Source organism: Kwoniella dejecticola, chromosome 1 (genome assembly GCF_000512565.2).
Source record: "Kwoniella dejecticola CBS 10117 chromosome 1, complete sequence".
Classification (NCBI taxonomy): domain Eukaryota; kingdom Fungi; phylum Basidiomycota; class Tremellomycetes; order Tremellales; family Cryptococcaceae; genus Kwoniella; species Kwoniella dejecticola.
In genome coordinates this window covers 3,173,568-3,193,583 of record NC_089301.1, presented here as the reverse complement: position 1 = coordinate 3,193,583, position 20,016 = coordinate 3,173,568, and the positions used below count along the sequence as shown (strand labels likewise).

At 49.8% G+C, this 20,016-nt stretch overlaps 8 protein-coding genes across 8 annotated transcripts; 4 read left to right on the top strand and 4 right to left on the bottom strand.

Annotated features, from left to right (window-relative positions):
* Positions 1 to 12: 12 nt before the first annotated feature.
* Positions 13 to 890, bottom strand: I303_101184 (uncharacterized protein; the record flags this gene model as incomplete). Its single annotated transcript, XM_065968287.1, has 7 exons — positions 13 to 30; positions 81 to 123; positions 177 to 210; positions 262 to 395; positions 529 to 601; positions 655 to 683; positions 757 to 890. The coding sequence occupies 7 exons, from the start codon at positions 888 to 890 to the stop codon at positions 13 to 15; spliced, it is 465 nt and encodes a 154-aa protein (XP_065824359.1).
* Positions 891 to 1,555: 665 nt separating this feature from the next.
* Positions 1,556 to 3,043, top strand: I303_101183 (uncharacterized protein; the record flags this gene model as incomplete). The annotated part of the gene is made up of 5 exons (XM_018404551.1): positions 1,556 to 1,655; positions 1,723 to 1,961; positions 2,020 to 2,141; positions 2,195 to 2,765; positions 2,825 to 3,043. The coding sequence occupies 5 exons, from the start codon at positions 1,556 to 1,558 to the stop codon at positions 3,041 to 3,043; spliced, it is 1,251 nt and encodes a 416-aa protein (XP_018267205.1).
* A 112-nt stretch (positions 3,044 to 3,155) lies between these two features.
* I303_101182 (uncharacterized protein) lies at positions 3,156 to 5,569 on the bottom strand (the record flags this gene model as incomplete). The annotated part of the gene is made up of 10 exons (XM_018404550.1): positions 3,156 to 3,589; positions 3,647 to 3,683; positions 3,758 to 3,902; positions 4,011 to 4,214; positions 4,282 to 4,439; positions 4,501 to 4,570; positions 4,640 to 4,952; positions 5,026 to 5,111; positions 5,173 to 5,430; positions 5,493 to 5,569. The coding sequence occupies 10 exons, from the start codon at positions 5,567 to 5,569 to the stop codon at positions 3,156 to 3,158; spliced, it is 1,782 nt and encodes a 593-aa protein (XP_018267204.1).
* A 366-nt stretch (positions 5,570 to 5,935) lies between these two features.
* Positions 5,936 to 9,143, top strand: I303_101181 (uncharacterized protein; the record flags this gene model as incomplete). Its single annotated transcript, XM_018404549.1, has 17 exons — positions 5,936 to 5,980; positions 6,038 to 6,257; positions 6,311 to 6,514; positions 6,580 to 6,750; positions 6,807 to 6,885; positions 6,940 to 7,195; positions 7,253 to 7,353; positions 7,407 to 7,524; positions 7,579 to 7,639; positions 7,715 to 7,814; positions 7,857 to 7,983; positions 8,038 to 8,055; positions 8,109 to 8,234; positions 8,286 to 8,362; positions 8,413 to 8,713; positions 8,772 to 9,016; positions 9,083 to 9,143. 17 exons carry the CDS (start codon positions 5,936 to 5,938, stop codon positions 9,141 to 9,143), a joined length of 2,310 nt encoding a protein of 769 aa, XP_018267203.1.
* Positions 9,144 to 9,492: 349 nt separating this feature from the next.
* I303_101180 (uncharacterized protein) lies at positions 9,493 to 12,572 on the top strand (the record flags this gene model as incomplete). Its single annotated transcript, XM_018404548.2, has 10 exons — positions 9,493 to 9,673; positions 9,753 to 9,994; positions 10,047 to 10,303; positions 10,400 to 10,755; positions 10,832 to 10,937; positions 10,999 to 11,199; positions 11,252 to 11,311; positions 11,371 to 11,626; positions 11,694 to 12,215; positions 12,279 to 12,572. The coding sequence occupies 10 exons, from the start codon at positions 9,493 to 9,495 to the stop codon at positions 12,570 to 12,572; spliced, it is 2,475 nt and encodes an 824-aa protein (XP_018267202.2).
* Positions 12,573 to 12,657: 85 nt separating this feature from the next.
* Positions 12,658 to 15,966, bottom strand: I303_101179 (uncharacterized protein; the record flags this gene model as incomplete). Its single annotated transcript, XM_065968286.1, has 14 exons — positions 12,658 to 12,755; positions 12,820 to 12,904; positions 12,963 to 13,974; positions 14,035 to 14,054; positions 14,113 to 14,255; positions 14,309 to 14,329; positions 14,392 to 14,445; positions 14,493 to 14,543; positions 14,593 to 14,663; positions 14,713 to 14,775; positions 14,828 to 15,347; positions 15,411 to 15,519; positions 15,741 to 15,748; positions 15,822 to 15,966. The coding sequence occupies 14 exons, from the start codon at positions 15,964 to 15,966 to the stop codon at positions 12,658 to 12,660; spliced, it is 2,400 nt and encodes a 799-aa protein (XP_065824358.1).
* Positions 15,967 to 16,294: 328 nt separating this feature from the next.
* Positions 16,295 to 17,890, bottom strand: I303_101178 (uncharacterized protein; the record flags this gene model as incomplete). Its single annotated transcript, XM_018404546.1, has 4 exons — positions 16,295 to 16,598; positions 16,649 to 16,765; positions 16,824 to 17,531; positions 17,592 to 17,890. 4 exons carry the CDS (start codon positions 17,888 to 17,890, stop codon positions 16,295 to 16,297), a joined length of 1,428 nt encoding a protein of 475 aa, XP_018267200.1.
* Positions 17,891 to 18,312: 422 nt separating this feature from the next.
* On the top strand, positions 18,313 to 19,977 carry I303_101177 (uncharacterized protein; the record flags this gene model as incomplete). The annotated part of the gene is made up of 6 exons (XM_018404545.1): positions 18,313 to 18,495; positions 18,565 to 18,749; positions 18,813 to 19,189; positions 19,268 to 19,321; positions 19,385 to 19,503; positions 19,576 to 19,977. The coding sequence occupies 6 exons, from the start codon at positions 18,313 to 18,315 to the stop codon at positions 19,975 to 19,977; spliced, it is 1,320 nt and encodes a 439-aa protein (XP_018267199.1).
* Between the last annotated feature and the right edge of the window lie 39 nt (positions 19,978 to 20,016).

Here is a 20,016-nt window from a genome sequence, read left to right as displayed (position 1 = left end):
TGCCACCATCACTCACCCCATGCCTCCGCCCTGCACACGAAGTTAGCATTCATGGTTAACGAGGGACGAGTCGCACTTACAAAAGCCAAATTTCCGAACCCTTGGTAGATACCTCGATGCGTGCTGCGTGTTTGAGTGAGCGCTGTACGCTCTGTGACAAGGATGAAATTACGTACATTGGTACGATATCGCTCATAATGGTACTTCCGACTGGATTTATTGTTGGGTCAGCGGATCTCCAAAATCCGAATCCTGGCTTACCGGTACTCAGACCACCACCTCCCATTCCAGCCAGAGCTCTAGCAGCGATCAAGAATTCCATGTTGGGTGCAATGGCGCAAAGGAAGTTGCCGATAGCTGTTGATGTCAGCGAGGCATGATACAAGCTGTACTCACTGAAGATGGCTAGAGCCAATAACATCGAAGCTTGACGACCAATAATATTGCATAGCCGACCGTAAATAGGCGTGAGACAGCACACCGATAACATACTATCTGTCAGCACTGGCAAATACATCGTGCACTCACTAAGAAGTCCCGAGCCAAGAAGCCATGTTTGTCGCGTTAAAAGACGATGATATCGGGCCAAGAAGCGTCGCGACTGCCTTACGCATGAGCGAGAGCAAGGCCAGAGATTCGGAGATTATGACTCACCAACAGTCCCGTCAAAGGCATTCAAGAAGCTACATACCCACATGGATATGCACTGGACGTCAGCTCAGACCCATAGAAGCGTTACTCACCAGTAGCCAGAACCGGTTGACACTCAAGCCCACTTTGTTGTAAGACAGCTTATCGGTATCGATCACCGGTACATCCACTTTGGGGGTCGAGGCATAGTGTCCCGAGTCCTGAGACTGGAGCAAAGGCCGTCTTTCACCTGTCGTCATTCTATCAGATCCTTCGGTGATCTCAGGCGACCATATACACAATCGACGACAGAGCGGATGCTGAACAGAGAACAGGACAGATGAGTGGATGTTTAGTAGGTCTATGTGAAAGACTAACAGACTGCTCCTTATCTCTGACTTTTCCTCAGTATCCCGGGTCGGCGTCGCCCACACCGGTCAACTCCGAAATCAAAACAGACATTGTTGAAACATGGCTTGCACGTGGAAGTACCCGAAATAATAATTTCGGAATTCAGCTGACTCTTGTTTTCGATCACGTCGTCAGACATGAGTTATCCGAATTTCTACTCGCTGCCCAATCGCTCAAAATTAGGAAAGACCTACATCGATTTGTGGATGTGTATCGATATTACGAACAGTTCTCAACAGGTCAAGATGAGCATCGAGTCAAAGAATCACTGAATATACGAATCGCTGAATGGACTCATGACGCTATGGCGATCCACATTCGGACATGTCAAGTCCCATTCGGACAAGCAAGAGATGTATATAAGTAGGCAACCTCAGTGCGTATCGAAAAATCTTCAGCTTTGTCTTCTATCACAGATATGTCTCTCCCATCTTGCGGCGCGAGCGAAAAGCATTACCACTTGCCCAGTCCTACATCGACGATTCAATCCAAATTATCAACATCAGAAGCCTCGATGACCACCCTAGTTGACGAGAACAGCTGTGTACCTAGACCGAATGTCCGCCGCTCTCGTCTAGATCGGATGACGATGAATCTCTCACCTGCTTTCTTCTGTGAGCTGCCTTATCTTCTTCACCAACGCTGACCGATTGCTGACTCATTCTCATCTGAATCTCGCAGCGCTGAATATGGGCACCGGTATCGCCTCAATCTTGCTGTATAATTTCCCGTATCCTGCTGGATGGCTACGAGACATTGGTATCGGCATATTTGCCTTGAATGTTGTTCTTCTTGTCCTTCTTATGGCCGGGAATGTTGTACGATATATACGGTGGAAAGGGCTATTCAAAGCAACCCTCCTTCATCCGGCTGCCAGCATGTCATGGGGGACTTTCCCGATGGGACTAACGACTATTATCGTGAGCTGGCGCCCATTCTTCAACCGCTTCGACGTCGCTGATCTATCCCTATTGGTAGAACATGATCGCCTATGCGTGTGTACGACAATGGGGCATACACTGGGCCAGACTATCGGTGGGACTATGGTGGCTAGATACTATACTCTCAGTGTTCATCAATCTCGGAATGCTGTTCACAATGTAAGTTATGTTATCACGCCCTCCTGTTCACACCGCTGAAGAACACAACACAGGATAACTCGCCAGACCCATACTATCGAGTCTATGTCCTCAGCTTGGCTGTTGCCGATCGTCACCTCCGTCGTCGCTGCCGCTACCGGGGGCGTAGTAGCCGAAGCCATCGCTCCGATGATGCCTCGTGAAGCGCGATCAATCATTATCGCATCTTACGCTGTATGGGGCACAGGCGTTCCATTAGCTCTCTGCATTATCACTATCTACTTACATCGGATCATCATTCACGGTATTCCATGCCCTCAGCAACTTCCGAGTCTCTTCTTACCTCTTGGTCCATGCGGCCAGGGGAGTTTCGGTATCATGATCCTGGGAAAGATGGTCAAGAAGCTAGCAACAGATCACGGTATCGGTATAGCAATCTCGGGGGACATATACGTCTTGGCCGAAGCTATATACGCTGGAGGGATCATCACTGGCCTGATACTTTGGGGTCTAGCCTTTTGTTGGTATACCCTTGCGACGGCTATCATCCTGGATCATATTTGTTACAAAGATCGCGCGTTCTTAAATTACCAGTCATTCAATATTTCGTTTACGGCTTTGACTTTCCCGATTGGTGTATGGGCTGTGAGTGTCCCGTCCTCCACGTATGAAGGAGTTTCATTTTTCGCTGATTTCAAGATCAGACTGCAACGCATACGCTGGCGACTGAGCTCGATTCAGCTTTCTTCCGAGTGATCGCAGCCATCGTTGCTGTCCAGGTTGTCATTCATTGGATCTACGTCATGCTCCTCACGATCTACAAGGCATACGACGGAACGATTTTTGCCGCACAGGAATTGACAGAATTTCCGGGAAGCATACCGCCGCGCAGGTCGTCCAAATGTACCCAGGATGAGGTATAATCAAGGTTGTGGATGTACGGATTCATACGGTTGCGCAGGTTTATGAGTTGCAATGTATGTATATCATATTACAGGTTACAAGGGTGTACAGATCAGACTCCAGGTGGACAGCTTAGAAATCAGGTTGAGCTTTATCAGCCCAAGTCCCCCTTGGTTCCCATTCTCTAGCTTCTTGCAACAACCGCTCCTCTTCCTCCTTTTCAATCTCATCCGGAGCTTCTGGAGTACCCCAACCACCTCCGCCCGGCGTATGAAGTATCAGCTTGTCCCCCGTACCGAACTGCATCGTACCTTTACCTCCCACATTGATAGTCCTGACTTTGCCGTTTCCGTCTTTCTCGTTCGGGTGCTTGATCCAGAGGTTCAGGCCCGTCGCACCGGGTCCTCCACCTGCTAACCCGTACGGCGCTCTCGATCTTCGCTCGGAGAGGATTGAGACCGATAGAGGCTGGAGGAATTGGAGAGATCGTATACACCCATCACCTCCGCGGTATTTACCTGCCCCGCCCGATGAGGATCTGAAGCCGAACTCGTGCAGTATCACAGCTATGAAGAACTCAGCACAGGCACCGACTCAGAAGTTGAGATAATCGGGATACTTACGATAACGTCGTTCAAGGATTTCAGGATCGGTGATTCGCTTTGAGGTGGCGCAGCAAACTCAGCTCAGAAGCAGCAGGCTATGTGAGAAAGCTGACAGGAAAACGGACTCACTGTATTAGTCATATGACAATGGACGCCAGAAGTACCGTGCCACCCGTCTCCCGCCCCGCTACCGCCAGCTATGGTCTCGTAATATCCCCAGCCATCTACAACTTCGCCCGTTTCTTGGTCTTTCCCACCGGCACCGAAGGACAGACTATGCTCGTGTTCCAAGCTGTCAGCATAGCCAACAGAGCAAAGAAGGAGCGTGCTTCCCGATGGAAATGGACCCGAGACCGACGGACAGACAGAGCGGCTGACTCACTTATTACAGCACCCCTGACTAGCTGCACATGCTTTGAAAGCCAATAACACCGTATCCGTGATCCGCTGGGAAGTCATCACATTTCCTCCGCACACCGCACTCTCAGGCGAGGGCGATAACAAGCATCCTTCCGGAATGCGTATCTCTATGGGAACCAAACACCCAGCGTTCAAAGGGATATCTTCTCCTATCATCGAACGCATACTGATTGGCCCGATCACGTCAATGTCCAATAATGAGTTAAGGCGGCTAGAATGACGAGATCACTGACCAATAAATGACCGCAGCATGTACCACACATATAGGTGCGTTCAGATTCCCACGCAACTCGGGACCGGTTCCCTCAAAGTCGAATATTGCGGAGCCAGATTGCGTGTCAATTGTGATCTTAAGTGAGATCGGTGAACCATCATCTAAGTAGTCGACCGCCTGACACAATTGAGCCGTCAGCTAGATCCTTCTCGAGCTTGTTTTGTGGGAAAACACTCACATGCAGGACGTTCGTTCCTGCTCTCTCGGCCGCTTTGCGAAGCATGTTCCGCACGGACTGCTCGGCATTGCTAAACCGCCATGCAGCATTCAGCAAGATTCCTTGATCGCATGCATCGGAAAGAATGGATGGGACCAACTTTTTGATATGATCCATATAGCTATGCACAGTCTTCAAGTCGTACTCCTTGACTAAAGCTTTCAACAGGTTGGTCCCCTTGTTGTTGGCAGCTATCTGAGCCTTGACGTCGCTTTCTACATCCCTAAATGATCGTGATCCAGAACATCCAGGGTATTGAGCGGGATCCTCTACCATGGCTTTGTGCAGAGCATCATGATCGTAGTACCCGTTGGAGACTATTTTGAGCGAATGTATATTGGCTCCTTCTTCATACAGCTGCGTGGAAGTTGGAGGCATGGATCCCGGAAGAATACCTCCTATATCACTATGATCTGTAGTATCCCAATTCTCACCTGTAAGCTTTAATGGACTGGCCTCAAAGGAGAGGGGTATGTAGATACTTACGACCTCGGGATGCCGTGAAGAAGATTATCTTGGTAGGATCAGCCTCGTCGAAACAAGGAGTGATCACTGTCAAGTCCGGCAAATGACTGGAATTGGCGAATTCAGCAATATTCCTACTGCTGAAATTCAGCAAATACCGCAACGTACCTTCCTCCAGCCATGGGCGAATTGGTCAACAGCACATCTCCGTCTTTCAATCCTTTCCCATGAAGCTTGAGCTGATACCTGACCGACCAGCTCATAGATCCCAAGTGGACAGGTACAAAAGGAGCATTGGCGACTAGATCACCGCTTGGGGAGAATACAGCGCATGAGAAATCTAGACGTTCCTTGATATTTGTACTGATGGAAGTCTGCTTGAGAGATCGACCCATCGCCTCTGCGATACACATGAAGCGGTTCGAGCTGAGAGCTATAGGTAAGCTAGCTAGTCCATCGCGAAGACTTGTGCTGATACCTATACTCACAAGAGAGACAGAGTGATAGGATCATATTCGGCCTTGCTCTTCTGAGCCCCATTAGTCTCCTGAGACTTGTTGACCATCTTAGGTACTTGACAATTTGTGAGTCGACCAGGATCTGAGGTTGAGATGCGCTCGTAGTCTCAAAGTATCCAGCTTACACAATATTGGGTGACGAGCATTAAGATTGACTACTTGATGACTTTGGATGATCAGAAGTCACGAAGAATGCCAGGATTCCGGTTTGAGATTGCCGGGTTTTGATCGGGTTCCCGGGTTTTGACGATTTAGCCGAATCCGAATCATGCCATTGTCCACCAACTTCTTGCTTCTTGACTTCTCTCACAATCCAAGTACTACTGCTCCCACATCTGACATACAATTTCGAGCAGGGACCACGATTTTGACCTTGCCCTGATCAAGACTTCTTCACTGCAGGCGCAATCAGGATGTCTCAAGTGCCTGATCGCTCTATACGGATCTCCATTGATCGAGTGAGTCCATCTCACATGTGTGACAGAAAGACATATACTGATGCAGACGGAGTGCAGGGCGGCACATTCACCGATGTACACGTATCGACATTACCCAAATCGACATCTTCATCGAATGCTGATGACGATTCGAAGCGGGAGGAATTCATCTTGAAGCTTTTATCGCAGGATCCAGGCAATTACAAAGATGCGCCGACAGAGGGAGTAAGGCGAGCTCTGGAAAGGATTACGGGTGAGAAGTACCCTCGAGGCAAGCCGCTTCCAGTAGACAAGCTTGGTGAGTTGTTTCCCCGATGCAAATTAGCTTGACTGACAATTTGGGTCACATAGAGTACGTTCGACTCTCGACGACAGTAGCTACAAATGCATTGTTGGAGCGCAAAGGCCAAAAGCACGCTTTGATCATCACTAAGGGATTCAAAGATCTGCTGGAGATTGGAAATCAGGCTCGACCGCGGATATTTGACCTCAACATTAAACGAGCGAAGCCCCTGTATACCAAAGCTGTCGAAGTTGACGAGCGAGTCACCTTAGGTAAGTCTGTCAATCATCTATCCGCCAGGTCCAGGAGCCGCTTGTCGCTGATTCTGCTTCGGTAGTTGGGTACTCGTCTGATCCGCATGCAGAGAAGAACGCACTGATCTTCAATGAAGATGGGTCGATAAAGAAAGCTTATTCGGGGTTGGGATCAGAGGAACAAGAGAAACTCATACCGGGCAGAATCGTGAAGGGTCTTAGTGGTGAAGCTATAAAGGTTATTAGGGAGCCAGGTCAGCCTGACAGCAAGGTCGCGAGACGCCCTTTGACAAAGCTGACCTCCCAACAGATCTGAAGGTCATCAAGAAAGACTTACAGTCATTATATGAAGATGGCTATAGGTCGATAGCAGTCTGCCTTGCTCACTCGTGACTTTTACGCCGTCTTTGAGTTTGGCTTGAGCTGAGAAGAGATGACCTTAGATACACATTCCCAGATCACGAGCTAGCGATAGGAACAATCGCAGAACAAGTTGGATTCCCTCACATATCCCTTTCTTCTCAACTCCTTCCCATGATCAAGATGACGAATCGAGGTCAATCCACGACATGCGACGCATATCTCACGCCAGTCCTGCAAGATTACTTAAAAGGCTTCTATGCTGGATTTGAAGGTGGGGAGAACGGTGATCTGCATGTAGAGTTCATGGGGTCCGACGGTGGTCTCGTGGATCTGAACGTGAGTACCTTAAACCTCTTGCGCAATGTACCTGTGACTGATACCATGACGCCGTAGAACTTCTCTGGTTTGAAATCCATCTTATCTGGTCCTGCGGGCGGGGTAGTAGGGTGCGCATTGACGTCTTGGGACGAGGAGGAAAGGGCACCTGTGATAGGGTGGGTCTCTATGCAGTACTCATGGCAAGACTCTGGCGCTGAGTGATTCGTAGACTTGACGTCGGCGGTACTTCGACGGATGTATCGAGGTATGCTGGAAGATACGAGAGTGTATGGGAGACGACCACCGCTGGAATATCCATGTTCACCCCGCAGCTGGATATCAATACCGTAAATATATCTTAACCCTTTTTCCTCGAGCCCAGGCTTACAACCCTTGTTCAGGTCGCTGCGGGCGGAGGCAGTTGTTTGACGTATAAAAACGGTCTTCTACGGGCTGGTCCCGGTAAGCACTGTCTAATAACCTTTATGTCTCGGTCCCTCTGTTTGTGAATGCTGATTTGATTCTCTATTATTGCAGAGTCGGCCGGAGCACATCCTGGTCCAGCGTGTTATAGGAAAGCCGGACCCCTCGCTTTGACAGATGGAAATCTGTTTCTGGGTCGTTTGGTCCCGAAATAGTAAGTAACGGTCATGTATGGGACACTGCTGATGTCACGCAGCTTCCCAAAATGCTTTGGTCCGAATGAGGATCAGGATTTAGATCCCGAAGCTTCTAGGACCAAATTCGAAGAGCTTGCCAAGGCCATCCGCGATGAGACTGGTACGGATAAGTCTATTGACGAGATTGTAAGTGAGACATGCTTTCGCTAGGCTGCATGCTGACTCAGTGGTGTATTTCAGGTCTATGGCTTCGTCAAGGTATGTCAAGGTCCAGCTGCATTGGGTTGTGTCGCTGATGAAGCGAAAAAAAGGTGGCCAATGAGACGATGGCACGCCCTATCAGGACGTTGACCGAAGCGCGAGGCTTCAAGACAGCTGAGCACATCTTGGCGTCGTTCGGGGGAGCAGGTGGCCAACACGCATGCGAGATTGCCGAGGTAAGCTTTCGCGGAATCTCAAGCAGGCAGAGTGATTGACGTTGTTCTCAGTTGCTCGGTATCGACCGTGTACTCATTCACAAATACTCCTCTATCCTCTCAGCTTATGGACTCGCCTTAGCCGATCGGTATGTGATACATTGCTGACAAGCACTGACCTCCTTGACTTGTCGTACAGGGTGTATGAGCAACAAGAGCCAGCCTCAGATACCTACAACTCCTCAACCCAATCCTCTCTGTTCTCGAGGCTCGATAATCTGTCTGAGAAAGTGAAAAAGGTTCTGAAGGATTCCGGATTCGATGATGACAAGATACAAGTGGAAAGGCTACTCAACATGCGATTTGACGGATCAGATACCGCCCTGATGGTTTTGGAAACGGCTAACGGCAAAGGGGATTTCGAGGACGAATTCAAACGGGCATATAAGGAGGAATTTGGGTTTTTGTTGAACAAGAATATAGTCGTGGATGATGTGAAGGTATGTCCGCCATTGGTTCAAATCATTATATGGACCGTGGCTGATTGAGTTCACTCAGGTTCGGGGAATAGGTAAAACGTTTGACTCGCTTGGACCATCAGCGTTTGCGGAGCTCAAAACGCTCAAGCTGAAAGAGGTGGACACGAAGACGGCTGATTTCCACCAGGAAGCATATGTGTGGTACGGGCAAGACGGCAAGAGGGAGGAGGTACCGGTATACGAGCTTGGGTCTCTCAACAAGGGCGATCAAGTGAATGGTCCGGCTTTGATTATTGATGAGACGCAGACTGTGTTTGTCAACGTGTGAGTCCTTCTAATCCACCATAGAGTGACGGAATGAAGTGAATGAGCTAATTCCGTTTGATACAGCTATTGGTCTGCAATAGCGACTAGCAGTCATTTATTGATACGAAGAGAATCTTCAGAATAGAGCCATAGACCCAGCCATGTCATAGACGTATGCATATACTTGTAGATGCCCTTGCGTTGAGATGTTCTTAAGCTCTTGAGCTCTTGCTGGAGCAGGCCTCTACCGGACAACCGACCTTCCAGGCACCGAATGATCGGGAGATGTATTCCGGATAAAACCCGAACCAAAACAACTGATCCACTCGTTATCGCTATGTCCATGACATCTACACCTGGAGCGAGCACATACCATGCTGTGATCTTTCATACATCGCCCGAGGCAGCTGTCGAAGCTTCTGACCCAGGTCTGAGGTTTTCTTCTTCGATTGACCTTCTACTTGGTCGTCATCCTCGCATGAGCGTCCGGCATGATGAAGGGCAAAGCCAAAGCTCGTACCGCTTCTCAACTTGACGCCGAGGAACCGGCATCAGCCTCAGGGAGCAGCCAGGCAGGGCCGCAGGTATCAAGAAGGAAGCTGAGCCATATCTCACAGGCATGCAATGGGTGTAGAAGGCGGAGATGCAGGTGTGACGGGTTGAAACCCACTTGCAGTGAGTTTGAATTTGAGTTCCCTTTCACCGCTCACATCTCCAAGCACGGCGCTCAAGCTGACGGGATGTGTCGCATCAGCTGCTTGTATCACCTCTCAAGAGGAGTGTGTGTACTCGGCAGACCACGATGGACGACGACCAGCTGCGAGAGGGTATGTCGCTGCGCTGACCGCCCGAGTCAAACTGCTGGAGAAGATGCTAGAGGAATACGGTGTCAGTGCTGGGGAGGTGGATACGCCCCCTGTACTGGACGAGGAGCAGGAGGAGAGCGATCGGGAAGAAGACGTCAAGCATTGGGGCAACGGCACAGATAGGCTGAGAGTGAGTCTCTCACGTGCATGATTTCTAGTGCCGTACGCTGATAGAGTGCCAGCTGGATGATACTACTGGAGAATTGACGGAATATGGTCCGACGAGCGTATTCAAGCATCTACCTTCTCCCTCAACTTCTGCTCCTTTACCTCGACATTCTCCTGTGTCCACTATGGCCCCCTCACAAAGTCTCTTTGGGAACGACCCGCCCTTTAACAATCTTTCAGTGATGAATCGAGTCGAGGACTTGCCAGAGCTATTGTTGTCTCCTCAAATACACGAAGAAGCGCTCACGGCGTTCTTCACCTATTTCAACTCGTATGTTCCTTCCTCTCCTTACTCTCTACGTCTTGCTCTCTCATATAATTGCAATATAAAGAGAGGGAGCCCGAAACTAATCAAGCCATGGTGCAGATGGTGTTATTTCGTACAGGAACGCGAATTCCGACGAGATTTGACCGAGGGTGCTTGGTCGCATACCCATACATTCATTCGATTTGACACTCGCACCGCATATTACAGCCCTTTACTACACTACTCCATCCTGGCTCTCGGCCTGACACTTCTGCCCAATCATATCCTATCGAATCGCCGCGAGCTTTCTGATCGGATGATCAGCCGAGCCAAGTCGCTCATGGAGGTTGAAGTGCAGCAGCCGATGCTGAGCACGGTCACCGGTCTGATGATGCTTGGCAGCTGTCACTCATGCTCTGGAAGACATACAATGGGCTATATCTACGCAGGTATCGCTCTGCGTTTGGTTCAAGCATGTGAGCAGCATGAGCAATCACCCATTTGCCCCATCATCGCCCTTAATCCCTTTCAACTGACACACTTGCCTTGCAGTGGGCCTAGGTATAAACTGTTCCCGATGGGTGGAGAATGGTTCAATCGAGCCTGCAACGAGAAAGGCAAGAGACCATGTGTTCTACATCAGCTATATCCAAGACAAGTAAGCTGGTCTTCCATGACGGAGAAAATGTTGGCGCTTTGGCTGAAATTTCTGGCGTTAGATTATGGAGCTTCTACGTTGGTCGAGGTGTCAGTCTATCAATGTCGAACAATGAAACCCCTTTACCAAGCATCGACGAGGAAGAGGACGAACTGCCTTGGAGCATACCGAACAATGCTGAACCAATGAAAAGCTGGATTAGCACTACTTTCGTCTTCACCTGCAAACTGTTCCAACTAGCAGAAAAGGTGCTGAACACTGTGTAGGCGTTGAACCTCATACATGTTCTGCTTCTTCGCTGACATCCCTTCTAGCTACTCGCTGAGGCTGAACACCTCTTCGGATAAAGTGCAAAACAGTGCTTCCGAACTGAAGTAAGCTTGTCATCCAAACATACTGGGGTTCGCCATACTGACGATCCGTTTCATGACAGCGTTCTGCTCGAAGAATGGTACGGGTCACTGCCTTCTGCATTACGAATAACCGCCGCTGTTGCGCGATCCGCTCAGTCGAGAATACCACCGGCTCATATTATCCTGCTTCACGGGATGTATCACTTCATCGTCATTCTGTTACATCGACCATGGTACATACGTCCGGGCCAGCCAACCGAGAGTAGGGAAGGGAAGATGAGCGGATCGGTCAAACGATGTGATCAGTCAGCAAATAGGATATTGCAAATGGTCTCGGTGAGCAAAGCCGTTTGTCTCGGTATCGATGCTCCTTAATCGCTAACTGATCGAATTAATGCTGTAGCTGTACGATCGCTCAGTCGGTTTGCGCTACGGGCCAATATCTATGACCCAGATGGTGTTCACCGCAGGAACGATTCATCTACTCGACGCAACGTCTAATTCGAGATCCCGAGAATCCAAAAAGCTATCCACAAGCTTGACCTGCGTCAAGATGTGCATCGAAGCACTGCACAAGATGGGCGACGGCTTTCTGTGTTCCAAACATAGCGCCGTGATTCTACAGAGATTGATGGACGAATGGTCTCTCTTACCGGACGATGCCCCCTCCAATGATGAGCAAGTCAGCGGTCGCGGCGAAACGGAAACGGAACTGATCCAAGCAGAGTCAAGTGGTCCGATCAAGGAGATGCTAAGAGATCCACGCATGATAGAGGAGTTGCGCAAGTTGGGTTGGGCACCTCCTCCGAGTTCATCTTCACCAAGTCGGAAAGAAAGCTCGGCGGCAAAGGAGGATTCGCCCGATCCGTTCGGTGTCGAGAAAAGCAGCAATGAGCTAGACGCGCTGTTGAGGTCTATGACCAGTGTGAGTAGTCTCCCACAATGAAGGAAATTTCCATACATAGCTTAGCTTGATTGATTTGGTTAGGGCGTCTCTGCATCGACGTTCCAACAATCATTCGCACCCTCATCACAATCACAGAACGCCGGCTGGGAGACTATGGGAGCTGAGCAAGATACAGAGCCCGATCTGTTCGGCTTGTTCAACATTCCCACTCAGGATCAGTCGCTGAGCAACTTCGAGCTGGGATTGAGAATGGGAGTAGGGATGGGGTGGGACCAAGATATGTTCTCCGGTCTGCCAAATCCTCAAAATCCAAATGCGCAAAATATGGGTGGTTCCGCTTTCAATTTTGGCAATCCTGATATCGGCGGCTCATAGACTGTGTGACTGTAGCATGGCTGACCTAGTTGTATTTACCTGCATGTCCAGGATCCTGCATGCAGCCCATCAAGACTGATCAACCTCACCACCATGAGTGGCGACCTTCGCTGGCATTCGTTGAACCTGCTTGAGTAGTCGAGGTATCGCCGCCGGTGACCAGAAGCGGACTGAGATCGTTCTCTGTGACGGTCCGAGTTAATCTCACAAGCTATACTATCGACTCGGGCGGGGTAAAGAGGCTTACCAAGCGGTGGAAAGGGGAACCAAGTGTCAATACTGAACATTTGATCCATTTGGCCGTTTACCGGGTTAGGCTGCGTATCAAGTGTCTACGACCGGTTGCTAATCAGCTGCTGGATCTCACTCTTGCTGCATTGATCGGCTTACCAAGGGTTGATTAGGCTCCGTGGTATTAGCGAACAGCTGCTCAGCATATAAGAAGTCCATGTGAGAAGATAGACCTTGGTCGCCAGCAGTGGCGGTCGGATCGAGATTGTCCAGATTGATTGACAGATCTGGACCACCGGATATGGTGGGGACGAAGCTGGTGGTATTCGGCGTGAGACCCGAAGACCAAGAGCTCTGGTCAGACATCGTGAGGGTCATGTGGTTCCGAGTGGGAGATCCGATTCGAGAGGGTGCACGGGATGCAGGAGGTAAGACTTGGTCATTTCGAGCTTTCTTCACCACACCTCGGAGGATATGGGCAAACATAAAGCCGGGCACTATTATGTCAGCACTATTGGTCATCGCCAGGCACTCACCTTTGGCTAGCATAACCGCTACCTGCTCTACGTCCTTTCCGATCTGCCTCAAATTACATGATTCCGGCACTAGCGTAGCCATTCGAATGAGGAAACGCGCAGCATAGACGATGTTATAATGCGTCAAGAGGTTGGCGTATTGTATCGAATTCGCATACTGTTGACCTCTGAGACAGATGTTGACCAGTTGCTGAGCCTTCCTTCCAGCTTCCTGTAGCCATTGCCTCCTCTCATCAGACAAGAAAGCGACATCACGGCGACTCCGAATCTCATGCAGTACGTAAGAATTGGACGAGAGGAACGCGCCCGCTCCACCAGTAATGAGGGTTTCTCGCAAGAAATGATCCTTCGGAACTCCGTTTCGCGCATAGTATGTATCCCAATAATTGTACCAGTCGGTAATCGCACGGTTCGCTTCACGAAGCTTTCCATCCATATTTGGGTATGGCTGAGCGGCGTTGCTGGGAGCCATGGCCAAAGGTTGGTGAAGCGGCAATCGCATCATGAGACTTTCGCAGGAAGAGACGAGTCTGGCGTCTGTCGGTAGAGCGAGGGGGTGCCGGAGGAAGTCGCGGGAATCTTTGATGGTGATTTCGGAACAGAAGAGACCAGGGCGGCCATATGCAAAGGCCATCCTGGGTGAAGTTGTCAGCGTCATTCGCGCGAGGGTAGTCTATCGGAGATCTTGGACTCACTCGTACTCCATCTTATACAACTATATGCGATACACAGGTGAGCCCACGACATGAGACACAGGCTGGAACGCTGCTTACAGTAAGCCAAACTCTAGCACCCGCTACTATCGGTCTATCCGCCTCGACTTGCTCCGGCGTTTTACCCGAACCCATACCAGCTTCTACCAGATATGCTAAGGATTTATGCAGACCCATGTCCATAGCCATTCGGATTGCGTGACCTGAAAACGGAATTCAGCCCACCATAAGGTGTTGAGCTCGAAAGCATGCTTACCACCCGGTCTCCAAAAAGTCTCTCCCCAAGATGCGAGCAAGACTGCAAGATGTCAGCGATTTCCAGCTGACCGTTAAACTCACTCATCGCCTGGACAATCTCGATCTTTGATACGGGTGTGAATAGCGAGTTCATCGCTGCGCGGTGTTAGCATATTGCGTCATGTCGAGACTTCCACACTCACCCATGTTCTCCGCATGCTCGCGACTTTTCAACTGAAGATCGCTGGCTGGACCTGTTACGGATGTCAGCGAAATCCGGAATGTCCTACAAGACAGACTTACCGGCTGCATCCTCACACTTGGCGGCAACAGCTATGATAGTGGTGATTGCAAATGGCGATCGACGTCGAAGACTGCGGCTTTTGTCAGAGTGATAGTTAAAGTAGTAGAAAGAGCACTCACCTGTCCCAAGTATCGTGTTCAGGATCGAAGCAGGGCATGTAACACCCACAGCGCTCAAAGAAGCTGCCCATATATCAGCATTTCTCTTTCTTGACAGCAACGTGATGAGACTCACATGTCAAATAATTGCTTTCCCCGTTCAAGCGTACACCATCCCAAGTCGACTGGATCCGGCGAGCCATTGTGCCCTCTCTCATTCAAACTGATATGTATCGCCCCCCGATCGTCGCCCTTCGCATTTGTCGTCTTCTGCCTCTTCCTACTTCCTTTCTGAGTCTCTTCGGCCCCCTCAAACCGCGGCGAGATCACCTTGGGGCGGAAAGTGTGATCATCGTCACCACCTATATGATGGTCTGCCTTGAGTCTCGCAGCCTCGGCGAGGTGGAGCATGTTCGCCCATGGCGCAGCCGCGTAGGCTGACTTCAAGGGGTCTATGGGTTCATCTTCGTCCGAAGAGCCAGGAGAAGTCGCACTGCGGATCTGAGGTGGAGCGCCCCAGGGAGGAGGACCTAGAGATCTGGGCATGGGCGGGGCCGACGGATGATGAGGATTAGGATGTTGAGAAGGGTCCATAGACCTGCTGCTAGATTGAGAATTTCGGTACAACGAATCAAAGGGGGACGTGTTACGTTGACCTAATTGTCGATGTTTAGCAAATAACGGGCCTGCTCAGGCGAGCGGATGGATGTTTGACTCACTTTCCGCGTTGGCTGCTGCTCCCCGCTGCAGCTGCAACAACTCTTGCAGATTGCCTTGCATGGATCCGATTTGCGCTTCGACAAGCCGTAGTCGGCTGCTCGGAGTTAGCTGGCTATTAAGTAAATGAGACTCACTCTTCCACCTTAGACGACTTGGACTTTCTCGGTCCGTCGAATGTGCAAGGATGCTTGCTCTGCCGACAACGATTACAAGGCGGGTTCTCCTTCCCTATGCATTTCATCTTCATCCGATGGCAATAATCCTGAGACAGGCCATATTCAGCATGACTGCCCTCTTCGGCCCTTCTTCTTCAATCTTCTTGTACTCACACATGCACCTGTATGTTATCGCATAGTCAGCGCAGAATTTCAAGTCAATCATTCGGACAATGGACTGGACCGTCCACTCACGATTACTGGGAGCAGCGCCATTAGCCTTGTTGTTGGATTGATCTCGTTCTTCGTCGCCATCATCATCTGAGCCGGGCGTTTGGCCACTTGGCTCCGGCGGCGGAAAGCCGGACGCCTGCTGAGGGAATGATTGGAATGCTGACATCTTGCGTCTACTACTCTGTGATGTGATCAGATTCCGGATGCTTCTTATTTGATCATGACCAAAGACATTCCAAGGATGATCATTTGGATGGATATTGGATATGACGATCAAACAAACTGAGCTACCACAACAACCCGGTAAAAATCGGTCCGCCTGATTACGTAACTACACCGATCGCAGCTGAAGCTGGTACGAAGGAGATATCAATTCATGTAGTGCTAGCAATGAAGACGATACAGTATGCATAGATACATATGTACGGAGAAGAGTGGTCCACAATTTGAAGACAGTTATCAGACGTGATGGACTATTGATGGAGTCAAGCAGATCATATGGACCCTCCTGCATTGGTCTCGAGCGTGGAATTACTTGGATGACATTGGTTTAAGCCGTCCTTACCGCCAAGAACAACATTGTTACAGGTGTAAGAGATCTCTGGGTGATCTGTCTTTCCAGGCTTCAGATCAATGTCTTCGAAAGTCCAGTCGAAACAAGGTGTCGCCTTGGCGCAGTTCATCCAAACAAGTCGGTTACCCAGTCCAGTACCGGTGAAATTCTTCAAATGGATATCAGACCACTCGAACAGGCTTGTGTCGGTATATTGACTTCGGTCGATGTCGAGGTATGTCAAGCTATATCATTCGTGAGTACACGCACATAGACATGAAAGTATACGACCTACTCGGTCTGGACCACCACGGGATGCCAGATGTCTTCCATGTACACATCTTTCACGGTGATATTTCTTGCATAGCCGTATCCACCGCCTCCACCATTCGGCTCATGACCTACAGGTACTCTGCGTGATCATCAGCACTTGAGTTTGGATGGAATGGGGGTGACGACCAAGGACTCACCCGATCCAAGATTTGAAGTAGACACCTTGATATCCTGGACACTGGTCTGAGGGGTACAAGTTCAAGTTCTCCATATACACGTCCTCGATGATATCCTTCACTCCGGGATACTGAGCTATCGATCCAAATGCAATACCCGTACCTCCCACACAAGTCACGTTCTTCGCGACGATCAGCGTGCTATTAGGTTTCAGGGCGATGCAGTCATCTCCACCTTGATAGACCATATTCTCGTACGTCACATTATAACTTTGGTACGTGTCGGATCCGTCGGTGTTCTGGAGCCAATTCTTCTCGTCCGAGGATGATTCCGGGTTGAAGGACGTCGCATTCACGTAAAAGTCCTTGAAAAGGACGTTCTCGGATCCCCATACCAAAGAAGCCCAGAACTGAGGTTGGATGATGCTGAAATTCTTGACTACAACGTTTTTAGAATCCTTTATGGTGAGCGACATGGGTCGTCCATACTTGTTACCGAAATCTTTGGCGTAGTCGTACCATACTTGACCGTTTCCATCTATTCCACCTTTATCATTACCGTTGATCACGTAGTCGTGGCCACGGATCACGAAGGCGAGCGATTGATTCTGGAAGGGGAAATAGATTCGGTGCTCGATCCAGTACGGTATGTCGGTTGTGAATGACAACCATCCATGTATGTCAAGAACAGCATTTTCAAGGTAAATATCCAGAGGTTTTCCTATGGTGCTACCCATTTGAGAACATCAGTTTATGCTGTTTTCACATGAATTCGAAGGGTCGACCCACTAATTCGCGTCAGGTAGTTTGATGATACCGCCTTTCCCACATTTCTTTACAGCAGTCACGAGATTGTCCGAGTCGTCTTTCTCGTCGCCCCTCGCTCGAAGGGTACAGTGTTTCCTGTTGGTCTGAGTTTCCGGATCCAGATAATTCTCATTGTAAGATATGAGATGGGGTTCGCTTTGCGGATGTAACACTGCATCCAGCTCAGACAACAATTCTCCAGCTGAAGGCACAGTCAAGTCTATCACTCCAGCCAACGCCGAAGTCAGCAGAGTACCTGCTACCAAAATCTTCGACCACATCTTCCTTCGTTGTGATTGGGGACTCTTTCTTGTGATGACTATGCTCAACGTGTACACTCGGCATAGCAGTCTGTGTCCTATTATACCACCTGCTAATACTCGTCTTCGCGTGTACCCGACGTCATCCACATGGGGTCCTCCACAAACCGGCGCCGGTGTTTCCTGAATCTGACAGAGGTAGATATGATATCCTGATTGCCGGTCCGGCGCCGAACAACAACAGACGATGTTCCTATTTTCGGTATTTCCAGATTACCATTTTCATGCTGGTTTACCTAAATATTTCGCATTGCTCGCGGTCATCGCGAAAGAAGAAATCAAGCTAGAAGTAACATCACGAAGGACGATATCTCCCACTTATCCATCCTCTGCATCCTAATGGCGTACAGATATCAGACGCCTCGGAGCCGAAGATCGACAAAATGTCATTACGCACAGCCCTCACCGCCATCTGGGCAGCACTACATACGACCCAATATGGGTTCGCTATCACCAGTTTGAACGGTGTCCAAGGTCCCGTCACATGTGGAGGTGCCGGCGGAGCAGTCACACCGCATTCTCTGGCTCTGGCTTCACCCGGTCTCAAAGACTGCATCCAAATGAGTGTGAGTTCTCCCTGACAACGTCTGCGAGTATGAAGTGGGACGGGCGATTGCTAATGCCCGCTGTGTTAGCCCGCGGAGTTTGGTTTGGTCACGTCCATCTTCACTCTAGGAGGCCTGCTCGGCTCTCTGGCAGCTAATAGCGTAACACATCGCGTGGGACGTATCGGTACACTACGAGTTTCTGCGCTATGCGTGCTCGTCGGCTCGGCAATTATGGGACTCGCAGATAGCATGGGGGTGATGGTTGCGGCTCGGTAAGCCATGGCCGATCTGCTCAATGAGAATACCTCATGCTGACAAAGGTTGACGTCATGTAGTATCCTCATTGGTCTAGGCTGTGGACTCTCGACTGTGACTGTACCACTGGTCTTATCGGAGATCGCGCCGCCCTCAATAAAGAGAGCTCTGGGGATAATGAACCAGATATTCATCGTTATCGGGATGTTGATCGCTCAGAGCTTGTCGTTCCCCTTCGCTAAACCTTACGTATGGAGATACGTCTTCACCGTCTCCATCGGGATTGCTGTGATACAGCTACTGGGTAGTCTGGCTGTACGACTGGAAGAGAAAGCCGAGATCGTCGTTGGGGACGAAGAGAATGATGAGGAGACAAGTCTACTTCCTTCTGACGGGCAAAAGCCTCTTTCGATCAAGGAGCTTTTATTGTCCAAGGATCCACTCGTTACTCGGGGCTGTGAGCATTACTTCTCTCACATGAACTCTTCTCACCAGAAGTCTAGAAGCTGATGAGGTATTCCATGTCACCATTTAGTACTTGTCGTTCTCATTACGCAGCTGTCCCAGCAGTTCTGCGGAGTCTCCCCAGGTACGCCGCATTCCTCCATCTTCGCTTCGCACTCAGCCGTGCTCATCCGTAAACACGTCGCAGTCATGTACTTCTCGACTCGGATTTTGACCCCCGTATTCCAGTCAAATTCCCGTCTCATCGCTTTATTCATAATCATCACTAAAATCCCTATCACATGTTTACCAGCATTCCTCATCGAGGTGAGTTGACCCCACTTTACTCCCCCTCGTGCAGGATAGCAACAGACTTATCTGAATGTCTTACATATCTAGCGCCTCGGTTCGCGCCGCTTACTCATATATCCAACATGTTTCATGTCCATCGCCGCCGTCGTCCTCGCCTTCGGAATCAACTACGATGCGCAAGCGCTCTCCGTGATCGGCGTATTCTCATTCGTGATTGCCTTTTCGGTCGGTCTGGGACCCGTCACTTGGGTCGTCTTACCTGAAGTTATGCCCAAGCACGCCGTCACCGCAGCAGGAAGTATAGGTCTCGCTGTCAACTGGTCTCTCAACTTCTGTATGGGCGCGATCTTCTTGCCCCTCCAACGATGGATGAGCGGAGGCAAAGACGAGAAAGAGGGGAATATCTTCTTCGTACTTGCTGCTACGTGTGTGACTGTTGTCATAGCTATGAGTATGGCTTTCAAGGCTCAAGAAAGAGTAGCTATATAGCATGTTGTGTATGACTCTTAGTCCCTCACACCACACAAA